At 42.2% G+C, this 26,674-nt stretch overlaps 1 protein-coding gene across 2 annotated transcripts in view; it reads right to left on the bottom strand.

The window, feature by feature from the left end:
• The window catches only part of prex1 (phosphatidylinositol-3,4,5-trisphosphate-dependent Rac exchange factor 1), a 278,977-nt gene that overhangs the window by 190,477 nt on the left and 61,826 nt on the right, over positions 1 to 26,674 (bottom strand). For both annotated transcript variants that reach the window (XM_084333669.1, XM_084333670.1), the window contains exons 2-4: positions 15,234 to 15,299; positions 14,504 to 14,626; positions 1,881 to 1,985 (exon numbers count right to left, since the gene is read on the bottom strand). In XM_084333669.1, the coding sequence (XP_084189795.1) occupies positions 1,881 to 1,985; positions 14,504 to 14,626; positions 15,234 to 15,299 (294 nt within the window). The remainder of the gene's footprint in view (positions 1 to 1,880; positions 1,986 to 14,503; positions 14,627 to 15,233; positions 15,300 to 26,674) is intronic.

Raw genomic sequence — 26,674 nt, 5'->3', positions numbered from 1 at the left:
CAATCTCTTCTTCTTTCTCTCTCTCCCTCTCCTCATTCCTTCCCTTTCTTCTGCTTTTCAACCCCCCCCCCCTCGCTCTCTCTTTCTCTCCTCCTTCTCATCTGCTACTATTTGTAATCTATGAGCTTTAAGCCAAAACTCCCTCCGTGTTTCACTTTGACCTCCTTTTAGCAGACTTTCACTTCTCTTCTCCCCCTCTCTTCTCCTCCAGTGAATTATCACTTCTTCATTTTCAACATTCAATTTCATTCGTCGTTCTCCCTCACTGTGTGTTTCAATTACCGCGGAATTGGTCGAAGCCGCCGACAACTTCAATGGAATTTAACAGCGTTAGAAAAGAAGCCAGTGGCAATTAAATATTCATGCTGTCCTCGATTACAATGACTTGAAACTGTAAATAATTTCTAATAATTGCATGACCGTGTCATTGTGCGTTCTCTTGCAAAATGCAGATCTGGGCCAGCGCCATCACCCACATACATCCTATGGTAAGTCACCAGTCACCACCACATCCTAACCAGGACCATCCTATGGTAAGTCACCAGTCACCACCACATCCTAACCAGGACCATCCTATGGTAAGTCACCAGTCACCACCACATCCTAATCAGGACCATCCTATGGTAAGTCACCAGTCACCACCACATCCTAACCAGGCCGGTTCCATCCCCTGCTTGACTAACTTGTGTTGATTCACTCTAGATCTTTCCCTTCCATTAGGCTCATCAGGTTTGATTTATCGTACGCAATAAAAATACCAATTCGAAGCAGACCTGACCAGCTGTTTATGCAATCATCTTATGATGGATGCGCTGCTGCTGTGTAACGGCCAGATCAAACCAATTTACCAGGAAGAAGCAAAAACACAGCACACAGCACGGCTTACGATCCAAAAACAAAGTTCCACTCCTGTGGGTCAGAATAGTGGCACAGAGGAGAACCATCAGGCTCGGCACGACAGAGAGCCCTCACATCTCCCTGCCAAAGCCCAGAAGAGGAGCCAAACCTCCGCAGTTCGCTGGCCGGGGGAACTGGGTATGACATCATGGTTTTGGCCCCATGCTCCACGTTCCTGAGTTCATTGTCCAGGGGCCCAGGGCTTGTGTGTCAAAACACGGAAACAGCTGGTGACGGAACCCACCACAAGAGCGACAAAGGCCACCTTGATGGTGATGGTGGTGGTGGTTGTCGCGGACTCGCGTCCCGTGTTGGCGGGAATAACCCCGACGACCTCGTTTTATAGGTTCCTGGTCTTTATTTTCAGTGCAAACATGGAAACAGAGGTGACATGAAGGGAGGGAGGGAGGAGGATGGAGAGGAGGACAGCGAGAGAGGAAATGAGGGAGAGAGAGGAGGCGCAAGAGGAAAGGGATGTGGGGCAGAGGAAGTACAGCGGAGAACAGGAGGTGAATAACGTCAGGAAAGGCAGAAAGAGGAAATGCTGATAAACAAGGAGGAAAAGAAACATTTCGATTTGTAATACAGCGCAAAAACAAGTGAAAAGCTCCTCTGCCTTGTAGCAGCGACATCAATACAGTAGGTCGGACATCAGAAGAAAAAAAAACAGCATTAAAAAGAATGGGGGAAAAATGTATAATTACATTGTGGGTGTAATGTGTACAAAGTGGCAACCTAACAATGATATGGTAGCGCTAGATTAAAACACACAAAATGTTTGCCGGTCCAAAATGAATGCTGTTGTTTACATATTGCATGTATCCCCTCCCCACGTGGAATGCACCTGGTTGGATAAATTACATGCTGGTGCTCTAGTGGCTGAATGTTATCTATAGCACCTTTATAAAAAAAAAATTAAAAAGAAGGGGGAAAAAGAAGGTTTTTACAAATGTCTTTCAAAAAACATGGTACTAGTGGCTCACCAGTAGGAAGGTTCTGATGTGTGGGATCTTGTTGAGCTCCATTAGGAGTCGGAGGGCTTTCTCATGGTTACTGCAGTATTCGCCGTACACAGAGAAACTCCCCCTCTGGAATACAGAGGACAGAAGAAGACACAGATTAGAGCCCACAGGAAATGCATGTGACATTATACACCTTTCGCTGACTTTTACGCTAGGTAGCTTTCAAGTATTCTTCACTCTGTGGAGTCAAAGGGTGAAGGGTGAGAGAGTGATAGTTTAGAGGAGACACAGAGAAGCTTCTAGATTGAAGGCCCTATAGCTTATAAGGTTCCAGAGGTAAGCAATCAGCCGTGCCTTCCTAGACTATTTTTATTATCTGCAACATTTTAATTAAAAAGAAAGGCATGCGTCGTTCAATGAGATTTTAATCTTACTTCCTAGTTTGGAAAATGTCCTTGTTAAGAATATTGTAGTTTACTTGGCAAAAAATAAATAGCATGCAAAAAAAAAAGCATAAAAAAAAAAAAAAAAAAAAAAAAAAAGTGGGGTGATATTGCTATTGCACAGCGGGGCAGAAGAACGTCATGGTCAATAGGCAGAGGCCTTCAGGGACTCACCAGGGACTTCTGTCATTATCATTTGTTAAATTGTTATATGATGCCTGGGGAGGTAAATACAGCCTAGGCTGGTGTACATTATTCATGTCACGTCTCTATAGACAACAATGTATCCTACCTGTACCTCCTAAATTAAATGTACACCTGAACGCCCATTCATTTTAAACCTATTGTGTAGTACAGTAATTGGGACGTGAAACCCCGCCCAGTGTAGAGTCCACAATCCAAGGGTCGGGGTGGGGGTTGTGGAAATTGAAACTTCTGTCCGTCATCTGAAACAGCCCAGAAAGTGAAATTCAACACCTGTGGACGGACGGGTAACCCTTGCAACCTTGACAGAAATGTTACACCATCGGAGTGCTTTGCATTCAAAAGCTAGCTCTGCTTAGCTAGCATGCTACACGGAGTAATCAATACATTTGAAAAAGCATTCGGTCATTCAGCGGGATGGGTCAGGCAATGCAGTTGTTTTTATTATTGAAGAAGTTCTCTCTCTCTCTCTCTCTCTCTCTCTCTCTCTCTATATATATATATATGGGTAACGCATGTATTCCCGGTAACCTGCCCCATTTCTAAGCCATATAACCCAGGACGTTATACGAACAACATTAAAATCTTTTCTCATGTCAAGAATGATTGTTATAGATGCCAAATAATTCACCTTTAAAAAAAAAACATCATGTAATGAGGGATGGCGGACCTCTAAAGTTGACCTAAGTTACCGGGAATACCAATTCACTATCTCCTCCAATTTAAGAGAGAATTAAAATGTTTTGGCTGTTTTGTAGGGATATCATCATCATGTAACATAATACCATAGTTCTCCCCGAGTTATCTCAATAGAATTCAAATTTAGCTGAATCTGAAGGAAAAATCCGGGTATGGGATATGAGTCAACATAGTTCATGGCCTTCAATTGATAACAAACATAAAAGGCTTAATTTTCATGGCAGATGCATGATATGATTTGGGCATGATCTTGGCACCCCAATGAACAACCAAAATGAGTTTCGTCTTTTGTGGCCAATTATTTTAGGAGATAATTACGTTTCACATATTGATCCCAGGTTACCGCGAATACCTATCCTCACAATTCCAGATAAACACTTAAATCTCCTATTTTACTAAAGATTGGTGAGATTTTATTTTTGGAAATCATAACAGCAATAATAAGGGTTAGGTGTAAACCAGAATTACTAGAATGTGTTGTGTTTTGTCTGTTAAAATGAGCAAAAACAAGGAAAGGGTATTCCCGGCCAGTAACTTAACAAACAAGTGCAAAAAATACAGTTCTAGAACAAGTATTTAAATTTTTTCTATATTCAAGAAAGTGGAAAGGAACCCAACATTTTCAATTGTCTGCACACAATCGTTGTTTTGTTATTCCAAGATGGCATTTGAACTGAATTTTGGAAAAAACAGGTATTCCTGGTCACCATGCCCCTAGTCAGTCTACACCACCATGCCCCTAGTCAGTCTACACCACCACCATGCCCCTAGTCAGTCTACACCACCACCATGCCCCTAGTCAGTCTACACCAACCTGTGCCTAGTCAGTGTACACCACCACCATGCCCCTAGTCAGTCTACACCACCACCATGCCTCTAGTCAGTATACACCACCATGCCCCTAGTCAGTCTACACCACCATGCCCCTAGTCAGTCTACACCACCATGCCCCTAGTCAGTCTACACCACCATGCCCCTAGTCAGTCTACACCACCATGCCCCTAGTCAGTCTACACCACCACCATGCCCCTAGTCAGTCTACACCAACCTGCCCCTAGTCAGTCTACACCACCATGCCCCTAGTCAGTCTACACCACCACCATGCCCCTAGTCAGTCTACACCACCACCATGCCCCTAGTCAGTCTACACCACCACCATGCCCCTAGTCAGTCTACACCACCACCATGCCCCTAGTCAGTCTACACCATCATGCCCCTAGTCAGTCTACACCACCACCATGCCCCTAGTCAGTCTACACCACCACCATGACCCTAGTCAGTCTACACCACCACCATGCCCCTAGTCAGTCTACACCACCACCATGCCCCTAGTCAGTCTACACCAACCTGCCCCAAATCAGTCTACACCACCACCATGCCCCTAGTCAGTCTATACCAACCTGCCCCTAGTCAGTCTACACCACCACCATGCCCCTAGTCAGTCTACACCACCACCATGCCCCTAGTCAGTCTACACCACCATGCCCCTAGTCAGTCTACACCACCACCATGCCCCTAGTCAGTCTACACCACCACCATGCCCCTAGTCAGTCTACACCACCATGCCCCTAGTCAGTCTACACCACCACCATGCCCCTAGTCAGTCTACACCACCATGCCCCTAGTCAGTCTATACCACCACCATGCCCCTAGTCAGTCTACACCACTACCATGCCCCTAGTCAGTCTACACCACCATGCCCCTAGTCAGTATACACCACCACCATGCCCCTAGTCAGTCTACACCACCATGCCCCTAGTCAGTCTACACCAACCTGCCCCTAGTCAGTCTACACCACCACCATGCCCCTAGTCAGTCTACACCACCACCATGCCCCTAGTCAGTCTACACCACCATGCCCCTAGTCAGTCTACACCAACCTGCCCCTAGTCAGTCTACACCACCATGCCCCTAGTCAGTCTACACCACCATGCCCCTAGTCAGTCTACACCACCACCATGCCCCTAGTCAGTCTACACCACCATGCCCCTAGTCAGTCTACACCAACCTGCCCCTAGTCAGTCTACACCACCACCATGCCCCTAGTCAGTCTACACCACCACCATGCCCCTAGTCAGTCTACACCACCATGCCCCTAGTCAGTCTACACCACCACCATGCCCCTAGTCAGTCTACACCACCACCATGCCCCTAGTCAGTCTACACCACCACCATGCCCCTAGTCAGTCTACACCACCACCATGCTCCTAGTCAGTCTACACCACCACCATGCCCCTAGTCAGTCTACACCACCATGCCACCATTCTATTATATATGCTAGCCTACCCCTGATAATATTAATACATTTAATTAATGTGTTAGCTTGTAGCTAACGGCCTGGGCCTCCATGTTGTGTTGTTAGCTTGTAGCTAACGGCCTGGGCCTCCATGATGTGTTGTTAGCTTGTAGCTTGTAGCTAACGGCCTGGGCCTCCATGATGTGTTAGCTTCAATTAATTAATTACCGGAATACATATAAGTTACCGTGAATACCTATATGGTAATAGTATTCCTGGTAACCTCTCCTTTTCACAAGTCACCGGAATACATATCAATATCTAAAGTTACCGTGAATACCTATCAGGTTACGGGAATACCTATTTAGGTAACCAAGAATACCTAGGCATGGTATTCCTGGTACCTCAAGGTATTCTCGGTTAAAGTCAGCTGTAATGCTCCAAATAATAATTTCAGTTCTAAAAAAGGAATGGTAGACCAAATACTGTTGTTGATAACAAAAATAAAGACAGTATGATTGTCTAAAAAAAAAAGGGGTCATCCATTTAATTTTACGATGGTTCTCTTACATTTCAAACATCTGAGTGAAACAGAATCCACCTTGCTTGTTTCCATGACGTCTTCCCATTACGTTACCACAGGTTAACAGACGTTAACTCACTGGAGGCCAAACCCGAGATAGTCCGGGTTAACTCGCCATGCTCTGGGCGCCAAACCCGAGAAATCTCGGGTTTTAATCCATATTTATTTTATTAGCGATATCCATACATTTTTCATCCATCCAGCCTGACGTTATCATTGGGAATGGGTCTGAGCTCGCAAAAGGCAAATACAGCCGCCTATCGTCTCCCGGATGGTATTGCACATCATTGGATTGGATTGGCTGGGACTGTGCATCAAAAAAAAAAAGTCCGGTCCAGGTTTTACTTCTCTGGCACGCAGCTGGATACTATTGCAAGTATTGCATTGACTGAGGGGACTGGGAGCAGCGTGGATTATGTGTTTTTAGATATAACGTTGGATCAATAAACGCGATCAATATTTGGAATGGCGATCAGGAATTGGATTAATCTTTTTGCATGACATCAGATGTGAGGTAAGGCCTTTATGTTACGAATCTTGGGGTAATCAGATGTTCCTATTACCGCCATCGGAGCGTGTGTGTGTGTGAGAGGTTCGCGCTGACCTATTGACCATGACGTTCTTCTGCCCCGCTGTGCAATAGCAATATCACCCCATTTTTACGATTTTTCAGACCCCGCTTCTCTTCGTGCATGAGGACACATATACTATCGATAATCTAGCGTTTATTTGAAAATGATTCATAAATCAAGCGACAAATGGCACAATTTCTAAGGAAATACATTTAAGCTTGATTTGCTGGAGTTTATTAATTTGAGATGAGACAGAACGCCCTAGAAATATATTGATATTCATCACGGTATAAAATGGAAATGTATGTATGAAAAAATTATCTGTTTCGTGCATGTTGACTGGAAGCAACTCATTGACGATCACTGTGTTATTTAGATCTATTGCTATTATATTTGATATGTTTTAAGCACTCGTAAATAAGTCCTATTCTCCATTGGATAAAGCGTTGGCCCAGAAGGGCCATCAGCAGAGGGCATTGTTGGCCCTGAATGAGTTAACAGAGGAGCTTCCCTGGAGCGAGTCCATGAGCTAGTTAACACACCCGCCAGATCATTCCTCCCTAGTCTACTCAAAGAAGGCGGAGAATAGCCTTGATAGTTGTAAAATCCCAAAGAAAACATGTTCACATATTCCCAATAACACAGAGATAAAACCTTCTGGCAGAAAATACTTGGTTGCACTCTTGACGACCGCAATCAAATTTGATAACATGGCAACTTCCATGGGGCAGCAATAAAAAAAAATTAATCTTGTGTTTATGTTTTATTAGGATCCCCATTTAATTAATTAGCTGTCAAATTAATTACCTAGTCTTAGTCTCCCTGGGGTCCTCACAGGAAAATATTATAATTAAAATAAGAAAAAAAAGAAAGCATAAAGGAAATCAAATATTGAAGATCCAATAAATAATAAATATAATAAAAAAAAACTCATATCTGAAAGGGTAACTGAAATTGATCAAATATATATATATGTTTTTTGTAATTTCCTTCCTTCCTTCCTTCCTTCCTTCCTTCCTTCCTTCCTTCCTTCCTTCCTTCCTTCCTTCCTTCCTTCCTTCCTTCCTTCCTTCCTTCCTTCCTTCCTTCCTTCCTTCCTTCCTTCCTTCCTTCCTTCCTTCCTTCCTTCCTTCCTTCCTTCCTTCCTTCCAGTGCCGTCTTATTTTGGGGGGATATTCGCTGGGAACATGTTCACATAGTTGCGACACGGAAGCCTACTGGTAGCTATTCTGTCACAGCCATCAGCATGGAAATAATTATTCCACCATCCCTCAGCTGGCTATTGTGAAGGGAGGAGCAGAGCTGTAAAGTGACGTGAAGTGGGTGTCCCTCCAACTGCAAACCAAAGCCCAATCCAAGGCACTGCCTTTCATCATGTGGCGACAACTTGATAGACAAATCTAAGTACTCTGTAAGTACAAGAAGTCCTACCAGAACCTAAATGTAACCCTTTCATGTCCACACGGACAGCTTTAAGACCTAAGGCTGGGCTCCTGAAGGACACCACTTGTGCCCAGAATAGCTCAAAGACTGTTTGTCCCTTTGATAAACATAAGTCTGTCTTTTTCTTTTTTTCATAATCCGTCTTTGGAATGTTATGGAGAGAGGGGGATACGAGGGCAATATCACACACTGAGTCAAAGCATAATGGGTGTAGTTCAGAAAGTGCATAATAAGAAGACTGTTGGCCTGTGCTCAGCCCTCAGTCATAAACGTCCCAGAAATAGCACAAATATTGATGTCTCAGAATCCTCCTAAAACATGACATTTTTTTCATCAGAGGTTGAGTAATCCTACACAGACCTATGTGGTTGGGGTGAGGGTTAAACGTGTGTGTACGTGTGTGTTTGTGTACGTGTGTGCGTGTAGAATGTGCGATGTGTGAGCCGGAAATTGAAAGGTTCAACATTTACACCTTAGGTCAATAAGAAATATTAGATTGAAGCTGAGGCAGGGCCGCCCCTTGCCACCCCCCCCCCCCCCCCCCCCACACTTTAACTCTGATGAAGAAACGCGCTCTGCTAGTGGGAGGAGGATAAATTAAACGCTATTCCTCTATTCCGCTCACATCGCTATCTTAGCACCATCATCTAGCCAAAGAGTTCTGAACATTGACCCCATATTGAGGTTGGGACATTTCCGCGACCCCTGATGTACAGGGCCTTGAAAACTGGTTTGACTTCAACATCGCAAGGCTACTGATGTTTACAAAAGCAATGTTTCATTCCACTGGGAGAACAGGGATCCAGCTGCTCTGGTGAACTCGTCCTTGACAGCTGTGTATAGGTAGACTGCAAAACAGTCCAAAAGCAGACTACAATATGTTCTTCCATGTCAAGATAATAATAATAATAATAAATTTTATTTGTATAGCACCTTCCATATAAGAATTGCAGCCCAAAGTGCTTCACAGCAGTAAAATAGACATAAATGGACATAAAATGGACATAGGCATAAAAGGAGTATAACATTTACAGAATAAAAGCAATGCATAAGATAAGGACCATGTATAATTTTTGTTTCATTAGTCCACTTTCATATATGAGGTCCTAACCCCAGAGCCTGAGTACAGCTTGATATAAATCTTCTAATTTTCCCCGCTAACCGTGATTGACAGACAGCCTCCCGCTGAACAATGCAGTGGGAGGTTAATCAAATCTCAGCCAGGGTGTGCGTGTGTGTGTGTCTGGAGGCGCCTGGGTTAAGGGCTAAAGGTCGGAGGGCGTCAGACGGGGCCAATTGATTGGGTGAGAGGTGTCTATGTTGAAGGAGAGAGGGGTCGCGGGCCGGGGAGGGAGGTGTAATGAATACGCTGCTACAAAGGAGGAGGCTGTGTGTGAAGTCCAATACCTCAACAGACCGGGACACACACACACACACACACACACACACACATTATGTATGTGCACATATACACACGCCCACAAACACATATTTAAAGCACCATTCCAGTCAAACTTTGACTTCTTCAGAGATTGTAACATAATGTTGTTATTTGTAGGTGTTTTAGCTGAGTTCAGTTTACCATACTAAACTACATTTAGGGCTGTTCGATATGATGAGATATATTATCATGGGACGAGAAATTTTTTTTCTATCTGTAGATATTTTTCTAATATATAAGCATGGAGGAGCGTGGCACAGAACGAAACTCCCTGCAACACTCAATACAGAACAGAACAGCAATACAAAATGTCTCGACTTTTCAAGCAAATCATTATCTGCACCTGCATTGTGTTTTTATTGAATACAAATGCATCAATCTGCTTTCATGGACCATTGGGGGAGGACCCAATATTTAGCCTTCATTTGTACCTTATGTTATTATTATTTCCTTTTGTTTTTAAAAGTAATCATCCGTTTTCACTAGACTCAAGCTGTGGTTTTATTCAGTTGCATCCAATTTTACTTTATCAAGTTGATTATTCCTAATTCAACATACCTACTCTGTAATCAAATCTGTGGAAATGATTGGTTTTGCGCAAGATAGGTGAAAGCTGCGGTAGAAAGAGATTCTGAGGTGAGAGATGTTTTCTGTGTGTTGCTTATGTGTGTGTGTTTATCTGTGTGCATGCGTGTGATTTTTGTATAGACAAATGTTTTATTGAATCTACAGAAAAAGAATAGTGATATACTGTATATCATTATTGAGATATGAAATTTCCCATATCGTGATAGAAAATGTTGTCCATATCGCACAGCCCTACTTCCATTGATGTTGGAATGGGGGAGGGAAATACTCCATGAGACTTGAAAGTTGTTTGAAATACCCATACCCGATACCCATTGTTCAATAAATAAACTGTATGCCTCACTGTGTGGAATAGACTGGGATCATTCTTTTGTGCAAGGCAACATCAGGCTCGACTTAAAACATTCATTTCCTAAATTAGTGAAACAAAATGTAACAAATTAACACATAGATATAAATGTACTGAATTGTTATTTCTTATTTTATTTATTATATATAAAAAAAATTAATAAAAGGAGCGGCTGGGTGGCGCAGCGGAGATTGCGCTCGTCACCAATGCGAGAGACTCCTTTCTCGAATCCGGGTGTCAGCATTGCCTCCGGCGTGGGCCAGCCGTCATACTAACTCGTTTGGCTGAGTTAGCGGGAGAGAAAGTCGATGGGGTGGTAATCTGGCGTTGTGGACAGCGACTCCTACAGGTCAGGGCGCCTGCACAGCAAAAGACAGGAAGTGGTGAAGGCAGTGTGACCTCCCACGCTTTACACTTCACCAATGAGAGTCCGTGCTGTCAGGTGAAAAGAGAGCCGCTGGCTGTCTCCGCATGTGTCGGAGGAAGCATGTGGTAGACCTCAGGGCTCCCTTGACCGACCAGTAGGGGGCACATGCGCACAACGACCAGGTAGGGGAGGGGGGAATTGGCATAACGACTAAATTGGGATGGGAGGAAAAGCACAGAAAATCAGGCGGAGAAAAAGAGGATTAAATCTTTTTTTAATAAAATAAAAAAATGTAATACCGTAATTCCTCTAATAGTAACCCCAGCTTGTATTTGTTTCAACTGTAGCGGGTACCAGGCTTGTATTAGGAGGAGGCCTGTATAAGAGGGAGGCCTATATTTCAAATTTTCAAACGGATCATAATGAATAAATCAACATTTTGTGTCAGTTTGAACCCAGTAAAATGTACTGGGTTCATTTATTGAAACCAAGTACTGTATGAAATAGTAAACAGTGCAATTACAGGTGGTCACTGGTCATTTCAACGTTTTCAAAGTGAAATTAAGTAACTAGCTCAGTATGCAGCTCAGTATATTAGTAACCCGGCTTGTATTAGGAGGCCGGCTTATAATTGCTTAGCTCAAGAGCGCACCCGGCCATTAATAGAGACCCGGCTTGTATTTGAGACCCGGTTACTATTAGAGGAATTACGGTAAGTTATTTTTTATCCGATATATATATGTTTTTTTAACGATACCCGATCCAGCTATTTGAGTCATATCGGGGCCGACATCAATATTGGATCGGTGCATCCCTAGTTAATAAACAAGCACACACAGAAACTGAGACTTCATCAATACACTGCACTGACCCTCTGGCCATAAACACCTCTCTATGTAGAGACACCTGACAGGCTAATGCAACAGTTATCCATCCAACTAATTAAAACGCCATTCACAATGTAATAAGTCTACAGAGACGAATGGAACAGGTCGGTATTGATTACTGTTCATTTCGGTGTGGAGGGAGTTGACTGGTTGAGACAATTGTGTTCTATTGCAATTTGGTCCTGTCAGCTGACGCGCCACAATTGGAGGATGTTGGACTTGGAGCATCACTTAAAGGTGCTGTAAGTGATAAAATGTTGTCTAAAATGTTCACATATTTTAGTGAACCATTTACTGTCTTCTACCATCATGCACTCTTCCAATAAATAATCTCCCTTGCCTATATTACTACCTACTATACTAATATGTGTCTACTACTATGCACTCAACACTGCAGCACCCAAGTTTCAACACTGTTTGATGAACATTGTTACTCAGCTGAAAGAGTTGTACCCTTCCTGCTGACTTGTCGTACAGAACTTGTAATAAGTCGCTTTGGTTAAAAGCGTCAGCTAAATGACAAAATGTAAATGTAGGTGAAAAAGAGAATGTTTACAAGCAAGCTGCCACGTTTTTCCTGCTAGCCACGCCCCACTTCATGGAGTTCTCTCTCCTGATTGGATCAATTGAGAACAGGATACTAGACCCATGTTACTGACCAAACACTCACTATATCAGTGATGGCTGTCGGAATGTAGTTACTTAACACTTATTTCAGCTAAAATATAACACTTACAGCACCTTAAATGAAGGTGAGTGGTAGAGAGAGATGGATCAGAGAGAGAGACTAAGCAGAAACAGAGAGCAAAGGGGAGAGATGGAGAGAGAGAGTGGGGGGATGAGAGAGCAAGAAAGAGAGAGAGAGAGTGGGGGGATGAGAGAGCAAGAGAGAGAAAGAGTGGGGGGATGAGAGAGCAAGAGAGAGAGAGAGAGAGAGAGAGAGAGAGGGGGGGGGGAATGAGTGCAACCAGTGGAACCATTGTCCCCTTGCTGAGTGACACACACCATCTCTACCCTCCAGGACACACACGCACACACACACACACAAACACACACAGGCTCTTCTTTGTTTTCCCCAAGGGGCCAAACGGTTCAAACAGGGGGGAGAGAGAGGAAGCCATGGAGGGATGGCAGGGTGGGGGGATGGATGGAGGGATGGTTGGAGAGAGGAGAAGGGATGCCAGAGAGAGAGAGAGGGAGAGAGTCTAGCACGGGTTGATGAGGAGAGGGAGGGAGGGAGGGATAGAGGCTCTCTTTCTGCCTGACAGGATGCAGGCTTGTTTAGGGGGGAAGAGGTGTGTGTGTGTGTGTGTGTGTGTGTGTGTGCGTGTGCGTGTGCGTGTGCGTGTGTGTGTGTGTGTGTGTGTGTGTGTGTACGTACTTCTGGGCATAAGAAGTGACGACTTTTGGGGGGAAGTGGGGAAAATTGGAACGGTCCCCACTTTAAAACAGGCCATTTTAGAATTAGGCTCAAGTTCAAGTTTCAAGTTTCTTTATTAGTTGTCATACAAAAATACAGAATACTTTTTTCTGTTCTGCTCCTGAGTGTGCTAGATAAAAAAAATAGATAATAGTCAATAGTCAAAAGTACGTAAACAAGTGTAAACAAAAGTGTTCAATATACATATATACAATATACAATACAGAGTAGGAAAAAATTATTTGTAACTGAGTTACAATACAATATACAGTACAATGCAGAAATGGGATGAGGTACAACTTAGGGTAAGGTGCAATGAGGTATGAGTTGTAGTGCAAATCTCTTTACCAATTAATATAAAGTGTGTTAAAGTGTCTAAAGTGGGTGCTACATTGAGTTGTTTATTTAAAGTGAGTGTGTACGTGTGGATGTGTGTGCTGTGAGTGTATTTGATGGTTTGTTACATAGTGTTATTGACGTTGAGCATCCTGATGGCCTGGGGATAGAAGCTCCTTCTGAGGTTAAGGTTAAGGTTATTGTACGGGTTAGTGTAAGCTACAGAATGAATGTAGTCAATAGTCCTTGCATTATTCACATGCTGCACCCCCCCTCCACACACACACACACACACACACACACACACACCTGTACTGTATTTGTATAGTTCAAGTTCTTTAATAGTTGTCATACAGAAGTACAGAATACTTTCATACAAAATGCTTCTTACTGTCTCTGGAGCGTAACAGTAAGAAGCATTTTGTATGAAAGTATTCTGTACTTCTGTATGACAACTATTAAAGAACTTGAACTATACAAATACAGTACAAGTGTGTGTGTGTGTGTGTGTGTGTGTGTGTGTGTGTGTGTGTGTGTGTGTGTGTGTGTGTGTGTGTGTGTGTGTGTGTGTGTGTGGAGGGGGGGTGCAGCATGTGAATAAAGAGAGTGTTAAAGAGGGGTGTTTTCACAGCAGACTCGCACACTTTCTCCAGAACTGTGGTTAGTGGTAGCTAGTGAAAAGGCTTGTGTGCTGTGTGTGCGCACGTGTGTGTGTGGGGGGGGGGGGTGGGTGTGTGCGTGCATATTCATGTGTAAGGAATGCATGCATGTGTGCCCCCATGTGCCTTTGTGTGTGTAATGTGATCAAGTATGGTTGTCTGAATGTGCATACGGGTGTGCCTTATGTGTGTATGTATATGTGTGTGTGTGTATGTGCATGTGCCTGCATGCTCCCATAGGTGTGTGTGTGTGTGTGATGTGTAAATTTGTGTATCATGTGTAAATGTGTGTGTGTGTGTGTGTGTGTGTGTGGGATGTGTAAATGTGTGTGTGTGTGATGTGTAAATGTGTGTGTGTGATGTGTAAATGTGTGTGTGTGTGTGTGTGTGTATGCGCGTCATGTGTAAAACACTCACAAACGTCAGGAACACATGGCCCAGGGCCTGCTGAGGCTGAGGCTCCGGCAGCAGACTGGCCTCCACAGCCGACAGCACCCCTTTGTGTACTTCTAGGATGGCCTCAATGTTGGAGAACAGAATCTGTTGGAGAGAGAGAGAGAGAGAGAGAGAGAGAGAGAGAGAGAGAGAGAGAGAGAGAGAGAGAGAGAGAGAGAGAGAGAGAGGGAAACAGAAAGATAGAGAAAGGGAGGGAGAGAAAGAAATATATATATACAGTATATAGAGAAATATAGAGGGAGGGAGAGAGAAATATAGAAAGAAAGGAGACAGGGAAACAGAAAGATCGGGAAAGGGATGAGAGAGAGAAATATATATATAGTATATATATAGAGAGAAATAGAGAGAGAGGGATGGAGAGGGAGGGAGACAGAGAAACCGGGTGAAAGAGAGAGAGGGGGAAGAGAGGGAGAGAGAGAAATAGAGAGATAGAGAGAGAGGGGGGAGAGAGAGAGAGAGAGAGAGAGAGAGAGAGAGAGAGAGAGAGAGAGAGAGAGCATCTGAATGGTCATCTCTTCTCAGTGTATCACATGCACTCCCTGCGACCGCTCACCCGGAAATTGAAAGCCTGCAAATATTTAGCTGAACATTTGACCAACTGTGATTACGTGACTTTGGAATCACTTAAAGTCACTTTCAACAGCAAGAAGTGTGGCCATGAAGATGAGAAACGGCGGTTCCATGATTGTACCTTGACATGCTCTGGGGTGAGACACTGTTGGTCCTCTGCAGTTTGCTGGATCCTGTGCAAAAACGCCTACAAGAGAGAAAAGGAGAGAGGGCAGAAGTTGTATGTTAGTGGGACAGTTTATTGTTGGTGACCTATAGGGTAAAACATCAGCCTGTTTTTTGTGTCGTCCTAATATGAATGAACGGAACAGCCATGATTTTCTTGAGGTTAGATGTATTTGTAGGGTTTCACTTCACAATTCTATAAATCCATAATGGAACTAAAATCTAACTTGAAGTGTGTTATAATTTCAGAAATACTAATGTAAACTGTAAATTTACAGTCGATTCTTTGACATAATTTTTTATAGAACATTTAACAGCAGTACATTTACAGTTTTGAAAGTAAATGTATTCATTTAGATAATGATAGCACACACTTTACAGACTGTCATTTACATAGTGTTTCACGTTTTCACAAACTCTTTGTGAAACCTGATCTGTTGTCCTGCAGTCAGACAAGTTCAGTGGAGCTGTATTCGAGTTCAGTCTTCATTACGTGCAGCTTGGTAAATATACACACAGTCATCACTGTTTATTTATCAGCACGCATGCGTACGTGCACTCTCTTTCTCACACACACACAACTATTATGTGCAGAAAGAGATATGCACAAGTACACATGCTTTACAGAACGTGGCCTTGCTTGGAGGCTGGGGTGGAGGGTATCAAATCCTGTCAGAGAGCACAACGCAAACATCAAAATACATTTAATTATTAGCCAGTATTATAAAGCTCATGGAGGCGAGGCTACCCTAAAACCACCTCCAGGGGAACCCTGCTCCAGGTATCAAGTTTATTCACTCTAGTTTAATAAAATAATGCAATAAAATAATGACATGGTCTTGTCAAGTGCTTTAATCAATCCAAATAAATTCCAGTCTTAGCCAATCACAGCCATTATCATAGAGTCAACAACAATCATCATAGAGTCAACAACAATCATCATAGACTAAACAACAATCATCATATAGTCAACAACAATCATCATAGTCAACAACAATCATCATAGAGTCAACGACAATCATCATAGAGTCAACAACAATCATCATAGTCAACAACAATCATCATAGTCAACAACAATCATCATAGAGTTAACTACAATCATCATAGAGTCAACTACAATCATCATAGAGTCAACGACAATCATCATAGAGTCAACGACAATCATCATAGAGTCAACAACAATCATCATAGAGTTAACTACAATCATCATAGAGTCAACTACAATCATCATAGAGTCAACAACAATCATCATATAGTCAACAACAATCATCATAGAGTCAACAACAATCATCATAGAGTCAATGACAATGGTCTCATTCCCGAAAATGTTTCAAAGATATATTCTGGAAGATTTATCTTGGAACCACTGAGACATAATCTATGACAAGTACACTCTGAGTCCTGAACGTGCTGGTAATATGTCTTAAGTGGCTGAAAAGGTCGCACAAATTATATTATCTGATATCTGCTTGGAGAATGGCATTCTGTCTTAAACTCTAAAGCGCGTTCCCGTTCAGCTCATTTGCATACAAAACAACCCCTCCATAGCTAACATAAGGCAACTGGTGACGCAGCTGTGTGAAATGGAATGGCGGAAGTGCTTTGCGAGCCGCGTGATTACGAAACCTAGCGTCAGTCAGTGCCAATCAGAGAGCGTCTCCGAGAAATGCGGCTAGGTTTCGTAATCACGCTTGCGCCCATCAAAACTAGATTAGATTAATGTATTGGCATCATATACAGCACACCTGCCGCAGCGCGCGCGCACACACAGACACACGCGCGCGCGCGCAGTACTGTATATGAATGAATGAATGACATAATATATATAGCTTACGGCGGGCGTAATGAATGAACGCAGTATGGCTTATTATTCCATAATTAAGCCTATAGGCTACTGTTCATTCGTAGGCGCACACAAGACTTGTTGTTATGGAATATTAATGCAGTCTATTTCCACCGATTAGCTTTAGTTCTTATTTATTTATCCACTGTCATTTCAGTGTTGGTGTATAGGCTATAGGGATGGGAATCGAAAACCGGTTCCAACGGGAACCGGTTCCTAATTGGCCGATGCCTGGAACCGTGTGGCTCCTGTGACTTTCGATTCCCTTATCGCTGCCAGGTTTTTCCTACAGTTGCGCGCGTTAGCATGTAGCCATGGCAGACTCTATTTGATTCCTTAAGGGCTCGAAATTGCCTGGCTTTTGGTAATATGCTCCCGAAATGCTCCCGCTGTTTGGCTACTTCTATGTGCAGTGAAAACTACTTGAATGCTTTAGAACCTAGTCATTGATTTAGTTCAGGGTGAGCTAAAATTAGCCGCGGAGCTAACGCTAGCTAACGTGAGCTAACGCTATTTAATCAAGCTCACAAAGAGAGATAAACAGCTGACAGCGGATAGTACAGGTACAAATACAATAAAACAGCAGGTGGGGGCTGTTGTGTAAACCTTGTACTCTTTAGTTCACATATAATAAGAGACGGAGTGTTTGTTTACTACTCTGTAAGCCAGGAAGTACCATGGTGCAACATACAAACGTGTAGCAACACAAGCCAATACCTTATAGGACAGGGGCCCGGGGAGGGAGCTCTGTGTGTGTGTGTGTGTGTGTGTGTGTGTGTGTGTGTGTGTGTGTGTGTGTGTGTGTGTGTGTGTGTGTGAGAGAGACAGAAGTCAGAGGAATAACGACCTGTTATTCAATAGATTAAATTAGTTTAAGAATAAAAAAATAAATACATTTTAAGAGAATCTCAAATACATTATTTTATTTAAGTGTAGGCTATAGTTAATGTTTTATTTTTTACAGTTTTTGTATTTTTCTGACATGGGGGCTCAACAATAAATGACAATCAGAAATGTCAAGTTGCATGTTGTTATTCTAACCAGCTTAGACCCCTACGCTCTGCATCTTCTGGCCGCCTCAGACCTACTCCTATCCAAGCTCCGGGAGGGTCATCAAAGAGAAGTCGCCTATTCTCAGTCCTTGCCCCACAATGGTGGAATGAACTACCCACCCCAGTTAGGACAGCCGAATCACGTCCAATCTTTCGCCGTCGACTAAAGACGCACTTCTTCAACCATTATCTGAATAAAAAAAAAAAGATCTAACCCTAACTAACCGTAATGTCATGCACTTGTCCTAATAAACTAACCTACACTGTAGCACTCAACACTTTGATGAACATTGTTGCTCAGCTGATAGTTGTGCCCTTCCTGATGGCTTGTCGTACAGAACTTGTAAGTCGCTTTGGATAAAAGCGTCAGCTAAATGACTAAATGTAAATGTAGTTCTGTTGCATTTCCAATTTATTTATGTAAATTATAAATTGATCAGGTATCGATAAGGGAATCGATAAAGAATCGAATCGATAAGCAGAATCAATAATGAAATCGTATCGATAAAATCCTATCAATTCCCATCCCTAATAGGCTATATAGTGTATTTCAATATAAGTTTAATTGATTAATGATATATTCGAAGGAATGCAGGTTTATAGCTATATCAACCCCCTCCAATGTACAGTAAATGACCAAGTATGGTTGTCAATATTCCAATGTACAGTTTTGCTTGTACAGTGTGTAAGTCTATCCCCCACCCACCCCTCCTACCCAACCTCCTCCAACAGTTTCTACGTCAAATGTACTCTCTTTTCTGGACTCTTTTTGTATCACAAACAGTACTGTATTTGCAAATCTGGTATGTCATAAATGTATAGATGTAGCAGTACTGTCTATCTGTGTCATCAGGTGTCGATCGCAGAAATCCTGATCTTCTAACGGCATTGATTGATTGATTGATTGATTTAAAACTTTATTAACAGATTGCAGAATCGGTACAATGCAGTACGGCTCAATAGCCTCGCCGACAAGTTAAATGCATAATCTATAGGCTAATTTTAAGTCCCTCATTACCCCAATCAATCAGATTATATTTCTTTAAACGTGCCTGCTGGCAGTAGGCTTATGGAATGAATAATCAAATGAGATCTTGCTAGCGAAAATAATTAGTTCAACTCTTTCAGAATAAGGATAAAAACAAGCCCAAATAGTATATCTAATTGATACGAATTATATTATGAGGATATCTGTACTGTATGTGTTTAGGTATTATGTACTATATAAATACATGGTTTCCAAAGAGAGGCTTGGAGGGAGGCTTGCAGTTAGTTAATCTGTTTCGGACCTAATCCATACATGCATTGAATTGATTACCCTTTGGTTTATACCAGTGACACCTCATGTTCATCATCAGATAACAGTGCTTGAAAAGATAAATGCATTTTCTCAAATTCATTCATGAAAAACGTCAAAGGCTCATTCAATTTATCAAGTCACGTCACGTCATCAAATCCATCAAACAGCGCATCTCCTCATATATTTTAATCCCAGTTACAATATCACAATAACGTGTGACACTGTCACAGTGACAGTGATACAATTAAATACTCCACAGATTCAGATTCCTCATAATTCATATCCACAATCCGCGCATAGACGCTTCAGCTTGAATGAAACGCATCCGGGTGCTCCGTTAAGTAAATACACAGCGAAGAATATTAAACTAATCAGAGCCAAACACCCGATAGGTTTCATTCATTAAAATATCCCTGCGGGATTCACATTTGCAATGATCCGTTTAGTCAGTTATTAAAATAACTGTGTGTCGCGAGCGCCGTATCCGTATAAATATGACGTGCATTATATAGGACAAAGTAAATTCATAAGCTGAATATGATTTATTATCAGCATTTTAGGTAGACCTATTATTTTACATTTCAAACGAAGCACAAAAACATAATTCAGAATGGCATAATGGGATCTAGACTGAGAAATATTTCAGGAAGCGAGCTGGCATTTCTTTGCGGGGGCGTGGCCATGGTTCATCCAGCTAACTGAACTTAACCCTGCCCTCGACCAGGTTCAAACTTTCTGATCCGTTACCATGGCGATTTAGAAAATCCGACGTCGGGGAATGGAAATGTCTGGCTTAAGTCAAGCTATGCTGAAAATTATCCGGCTAACTCAGTTAGCCAGGTTCGGGGAACGGGGCCCTGGTCTGCATCCCCTTATGTAATTGAGCTGTACTGTACTAGTCTGTACCCATTCTGCAATCTGTTAATAAAGTTTTCAATCAATCAATCAATCAATCAATCAAACAAAGGTCTGTCCCATTGTATACCAATCAATGGGATACATTGCATGTTGACCTGCATTCTTTCAAATGTATATAATTAATCATTAAAACAGATGTGTAACAAATAAGAAATACAAATCACAAATTTCACAATAATTGCATAATGTGTTTGAATATCTGAGTAATTATTTGTCCAAAATAGCTGGTTCAGATATGGTTAATCCAGCTGCCCTGTGATCAGATGAATCCATATTATTTATTTTTCCGACATCAAATGCGTAGTTTCTTATCGTACAAATATTGTCATATTTATTTTAATTATGATTAAGTAATTAAGTCTTAAATGGGCCGAAATCTGGCTAAGACAAAATATTTTGTCGTAACTTTGTTCGGGAATGAGACCCAATCATCAGAGTCAACAACAATCATAGAGTCAACAACAATCATCATAGAGTTAACTACAATCATCATAGAGTCAACTACAATCATCATAGAGTCAACAACAATCATAGAGTCAACAACAATCATCATAGCGTTAACTACAATCATCATAGTCAACAACAATCATCATAGATCATAGTAAAACAACAAGCAGCATAGTCAACAACAATTATCATAGAGTCAACAACAATTATCATAGAGTCAACAACAATTATCATAGAGTCAACAACAATCATCATAGAGTCAACTACAATCATCATAGAGTCAACTACAATCATCATAGAGTCAACAACAATCATCATAGAGTCAACAACAATCATCATAGAGTCAAGTGAGTCGCTGCCACTGATGGCAATTAAACATCCACTTCCATGTTGTATGTAAATGTGATAAACATGGGTTGAACATCATGGTTTAGCAGACTGAGTTCATGTCCAGATCGTTTCTGTATAACTTGACAATGAGACGCCACACTATGGGATGGGAATTGAAAACCGGTTCCCGTTGGGAGCCGGTTCCCAATTGTCCGATTCCTGAAATCGCATGCCTTCGTGACTATCGATTCCTCTTATCGCTGCCAGGTGTTTCCTACAGTTGTGCATAACGTTAGCGTTAGCATGCAGCCATAGAGCAGACTATTTGATTCCTTAAGGGCTCAAAATTGCCTCCGTTTTGGTTATATGCTCCTGAAATGCTCCCGCTGTTTGACTGCTTCTATGTGCAGTGAAAACTACTCCAATGTTTTAGAACCTACTTCATTGATTTAATTCAGGGTAACCTAAGATTAGCCGCGGAGCTAACGTTAGCTAACACCAAGCTGATACAGACGCACCAATCACGCAACAGAGAGAGATAACAGCTGACTGGGCTCAGGTAGGGTGGGGGCGAGCGGGGACTCCGGGGAGGGAGCCGTCTGTGTGTGTGTGTGTGTGTGTGTGTGTGTGTGTGTGTGTGTGTGTGTGTGCGTGCACACGCTGGTTATTCCTGAGTCAGGAATAACGGCGTGTTCAATGCAACTACAGTTCAATAGATTAAATTAGTTTAAGATATTGAACTGTAGTTGCATTCAACAGGTCGTTATTCAATAGATTAAATTAGTTTAAGAATAAAAAAAAATTCAAAAAATAAATAAATTAGTTTAAGAGAATCTCAAATACATTATTTTATTTAAGTGTTAAGCCTTAAAGTCCCCCTATAGGGGGACCCTACTTTTCTTTATCATAAATCGATCAATAGAGACCATATTAGATCCCCAATTATCATATCATGGGGTATCATTGGAAAGCCACCCTCATTGGCTACAACCCTGTGCGGGGGTGGTAATGTGTACTTTGGCGCACGCCTCACATATTGGCATGTAACTCGAGAACCGCTGAACGGATTTTGTCTCCTGAAAGGGCAATTGACGGGCAACAAATAGGGCTTTAATTATATCTATATATTGTAATTCTATCTATATATTGTATCAAAAGAAATGCACACCCGAGCCGCTAGAGGTCAGCAAAGTGGCGCGTCCTCATGAGGGCCCACATGTGGGCCCTTGGATGTTAAGAGGTTAATGTTTTTTATTTTATTATTTTTTTTGCCAAGAGTAAAGACCATAACCCTATCAAAACAGCAGTCAAAGTGTATATTTTCATTTTTACCGATGTTTTGTACGATTTACCTAAAATATGAATTGATCGGAAAAATGCTAATTATATCTCTTTTATCGTAAAACCGTGAGGAAATGACTAAATCCAGATTTAGCCCTACCATTGGAAAGATGAGCCTTTTCCCTATCCATAGATGTATGATTTGACCATAATAAGGTCAAGTTCAAGGTCAAATATGAATTTATAATTAAAATAGATTATCATTTATTACTGTATCTAGGCCTAACAAAAATAATGGTTGGTTTCAGGTTGCCGACCGACCCTGCCGATTTAGGTGCGACCCAATATATTTAATGAGTTTTTAAAAAAAATTATATATTTAAAAAAAAAAAAAAAAAAAAAAAAAAAAAAAAACGATTTTTTTTTTTTTTTTTTTTTTTTTTTGAATAAAGTTTCATAGAAATCTTAGTCAAACATTTAGTATTATGGATATTAAACATGCTGGCAGAGTACATGCATCCATGTTGTTGTGAACATTTTAATTAAATAAAGAAATTCCCTATCCATAGTCGCCGTGGGAAAGAATAAAATAAAAAAATAAAATAAAATAAATTCCCTACCTACCCATGGCCAAACTGACAACCAACCTGAAACCAACTATTATTTTTGTTAGGCCCTACAAATCCTTCTGTTTAATTATCTTCCCTTTATTCATTTGCTTAGATTTTTTGTACACGTGATCTCAATAAGGTGGTGAATGAGCTCAGTGAGCATTTTCTCATACCCCGCAGATTTAACATGGTATTATTCACCGTCAAAGATGCAAAAATAAATCATAATTTATATTCTCCTTTTCTTCATTACAATTTACTCAAGCCTAGTAACAGACACAATATCTCTGACACTGGGAATACATACCCCCAGGTCCCTAGATGTTCCTAGATCCCAAGAACATGCCAATTGAACTTGTAGAAGTAGAGCAATCTTCCATTTACTTAGGCATGTACCTTTAGGCGAAATTTCTGAAAAAAGTCTACAGATTAACAGGATGGCATGGGGGCTCAACAATAAATGACAATCAGAAATGTCAAGTTGCATGTTGTTATTCTAACCAGCTTAGTTCTGTTGCATTTCCAATTTATTTATTAAAATTATAAATGTATCAGGGATCGATAAGGGAATCGACAAAGAATCGTATCGATAATGGAATCGTATCGATAAAATCTTATCAATTCCATCCCTACTATATACAGTGTGCTGGTCTGTCAGACTTGAAGCCTGAGCATTCAGATGTGAGACACCAGCTCAAATACCCAGCTTTATTGTTGCAGCGTCTTCACACAACATTTAACTCAGAGACTGTAATAAGCTTCTGTCAGGTTGAGCGTGCGTGTGTGTGCGTGCGTGCGTGTGTGACGTGTCCCTAAAGGGAGCTCCAATCTGCCACTCAAAATCCTGACTTGAAAACTGAATAGCAAATAAATAAATCCACAAACACTCACTCGCCCCCACCATTTTCTCTTTTTTTTCATTTATCTTCTCTGTTTGCCAGTTTCTACTATCTATCTGAATCCATCTCATCTCAAGACAGTCATGCCGACTTGAAAACAATGGGAGACGAGAGAGAAGATATGCATCCCCAAAGCTATCTCTCCTTCTCTGTCTCTCTCCTTCTCTCTCTGTTTGTCTGTCTCTCTCTCCTTCTCTCTGTCTCTCTCTCCATCTCTCTGTCTCTGTTTCTCTCTTCTCTCCCTCTCCTACTCGCTCTCTCTCCTCTCTGTCTCTCTCTCTCTGTCTCTCTCCTACTCTCTCTCTGAAGGTCTCTTCATGTTCGTCTTCCTGTCTCTTTTCTTCTCTTGAGTCTGAAAACACAACATGCCACACAGTGTGGAAAGTAAAGTTAACCCTTTCACTGCCGCACTACCAAACGGTTAACCCTTTCAATGCGACAATACACAGAAGGTTAACCCGTTCACTGCCACACGACAGCCGGTTAACCCTTTCACTGCCACGCGACAGAAGGTTAAAGGTCGATTGTGTGATAGTAAAGGGTTAAGAGCCAATATCCTAACGTCTGTGAAAAGTGAGATTGGAGTAAAAACAATATATGATGAAACTAAACTAAAAAGTTTTTCTGAATCCTCCTGCTGCCGTTGTTCCACGTGGACTCAACACGTTGACGGGGTGCAGTGGCGCCTGCGTTCACACCTGCCAACTCCCAGCCACAATGATAGAGCGAGTAACGCAAAGAGACACACTCCTCCATCATTTACAGTTAAGCGTGCATGCGTTCTCATACGCCCGTGCATACAAACATATTATTAAACACACACAGATGTGCAGCAGGGAACACGTGCACGGCTCGCAGTCGCACAAAACACAAGATGTGCATGGATGCGCCGCCGTACAGTGCACTCACTTAACCCACGCTTGCCTGTAATGAAAGACTTGACACTTGTGATCACAACAAGTCAGCTCTAAGGGTAGAGCACACTCCAGTGAATACTGTAAGATAAACGTCAGCCAGCCAGCCAGCCAGCCAACCAATCAGTCACTCAGTCAGAGAGTCAGTGAGTCAGCTAGTCAGCCAGCCAGACAGTCAGTCAGTCAGAGAGTCAGTCAGTCAGTCAGCCTGCCAGCCAGCCAGCCAGCACACCTCATCTGAGACCTAACACTTTTTCTTTCTCCAACTGGCATTTACGCCCATTTGTACCAAAATAGAAAGTAGCGGTCCCGAGTGTGTGGTGGCTGGGACCTTGTTAGGACAGGAAGTAGAAGTAATAGTGGAGCCTCTTCTGGGCTGGTTTCTGGCTGATAGGCTCCAGGCAAACACTAATTAAATCTCCCATATGGCGACTTGTACTGGTGGATTCATTCATGTGCGAGATTGGCCCCTGGCACCGAGGAGGAGGAGGAGGAGGAGGAGAAGGAAACAGGGACTTCCTCAGTCTCCGTCAGAAAGGAGGAATGAGAATGGAGAAGGTACAAGGGCTGATGAAGGGGGTGTGTGTGGATGGAGTGGAAAGGAAAGTGTCCAGTAGGAGTCCTTTAAGTTTGCTGATACCAACAGAGATGTGATCCATAACATCCACTGGCCAGGATTCAAGTATTCCATTCCATTAAATCATCATCATCTCATACAACTTGGTAGGAAAACAAGAAACGGTTGTAATCTGATAACAGGTGACTTACTGTATCATCACATGACAAGTTGACAACCATGGCCAATGTGTTTATATTGGTGGGAAAGGCATGAAATGCATTTGATCTGTTCCTGCCACTCAGGAGCAGTGGGCAGCTACAGACACAGCTACAGACACAGCTACAGACAGGCATCTGGAAACCAACTCCAGTTGTAATGCCAGTACCTTGGTCAAGGATGATGGAAGTTAGTCCATCTACACAAACATGATTGTGATATAATCCACCTTGCCCCTCTAGCGAGATCTAACAATGACATGCATAGGTCTTGGCATTGGATCATTGAGAATTGGAAAATTCTCCAATACAGATACCCTCCTTTAGCCTGGCCCAATGTCAGCACTGGTATTGAATACTGGTATCGGTGTGTATCCCCATTGTCCAGACTGCAGAGTCATGGCTTATTTGCAACCATGAACAGCTACCGTGTGGGAAGGATTCGCTCCTGAAGTAAAAATGTGCCACACAGATGTGGCAGCAGGGGGGAGTTGAGGGGGGGGGGTGTTTGTGAAGCAACAACAAAGGGGTCCTTTCAGGCGGTGTCCTGCCCTCCATTCTCACCCAGGGTTGTATTGGCTGTCTGCAGTGTTCCATCACAAAGCAGACAAGTTTATTTGAAGAGAAAGGAGAAGCTTTTCTTCCTCGTCAGTCATGATGACCGCCACTGGCTTTAGGAGAGCCAGGGCAAGAGGAGGGAATCAGATAACCCACAGCCTGTCATAAGTCAGAGAAGACAATCTGTGAAGAAAGTACAGGGTCCCCACACCCACACAGACATGTACACAAACACACACACACACACAAAGACATATGAACATATGAATATGAATATTGAACAGCTCCGGGAATTTTCCAAAAACAGGTTGGTGGTGTTATTGGAAAAAACAGACAGAACATTGTCTGCCCGCGGTCGTCATCATTCACAATCACACCGCACCTCTTTCTGTTGCACTCGCTTCTCGAACGACTAAATCCATCTGAAAAACTCTGCTTCCTACAGGCGGTCGAGCCCGTACTGTAGGTTC

The sequence above is a fragment of the Notolepis coatsorum genome (assembly GCF_963971535.1).
Source record: "Notolepis coatsorum genome assembly, chromosome: 17".
NCBI lineage: Eukaryota > Metazoa > Chordata > Actinopteri > Aulopiformes > Paralepididae > Notolepis > Notolepis coatsorum.
Note: the sequence above shows the minus strand (reverse complement) of the source record. Positions and strands in the feature narration are given on the sequence as shown.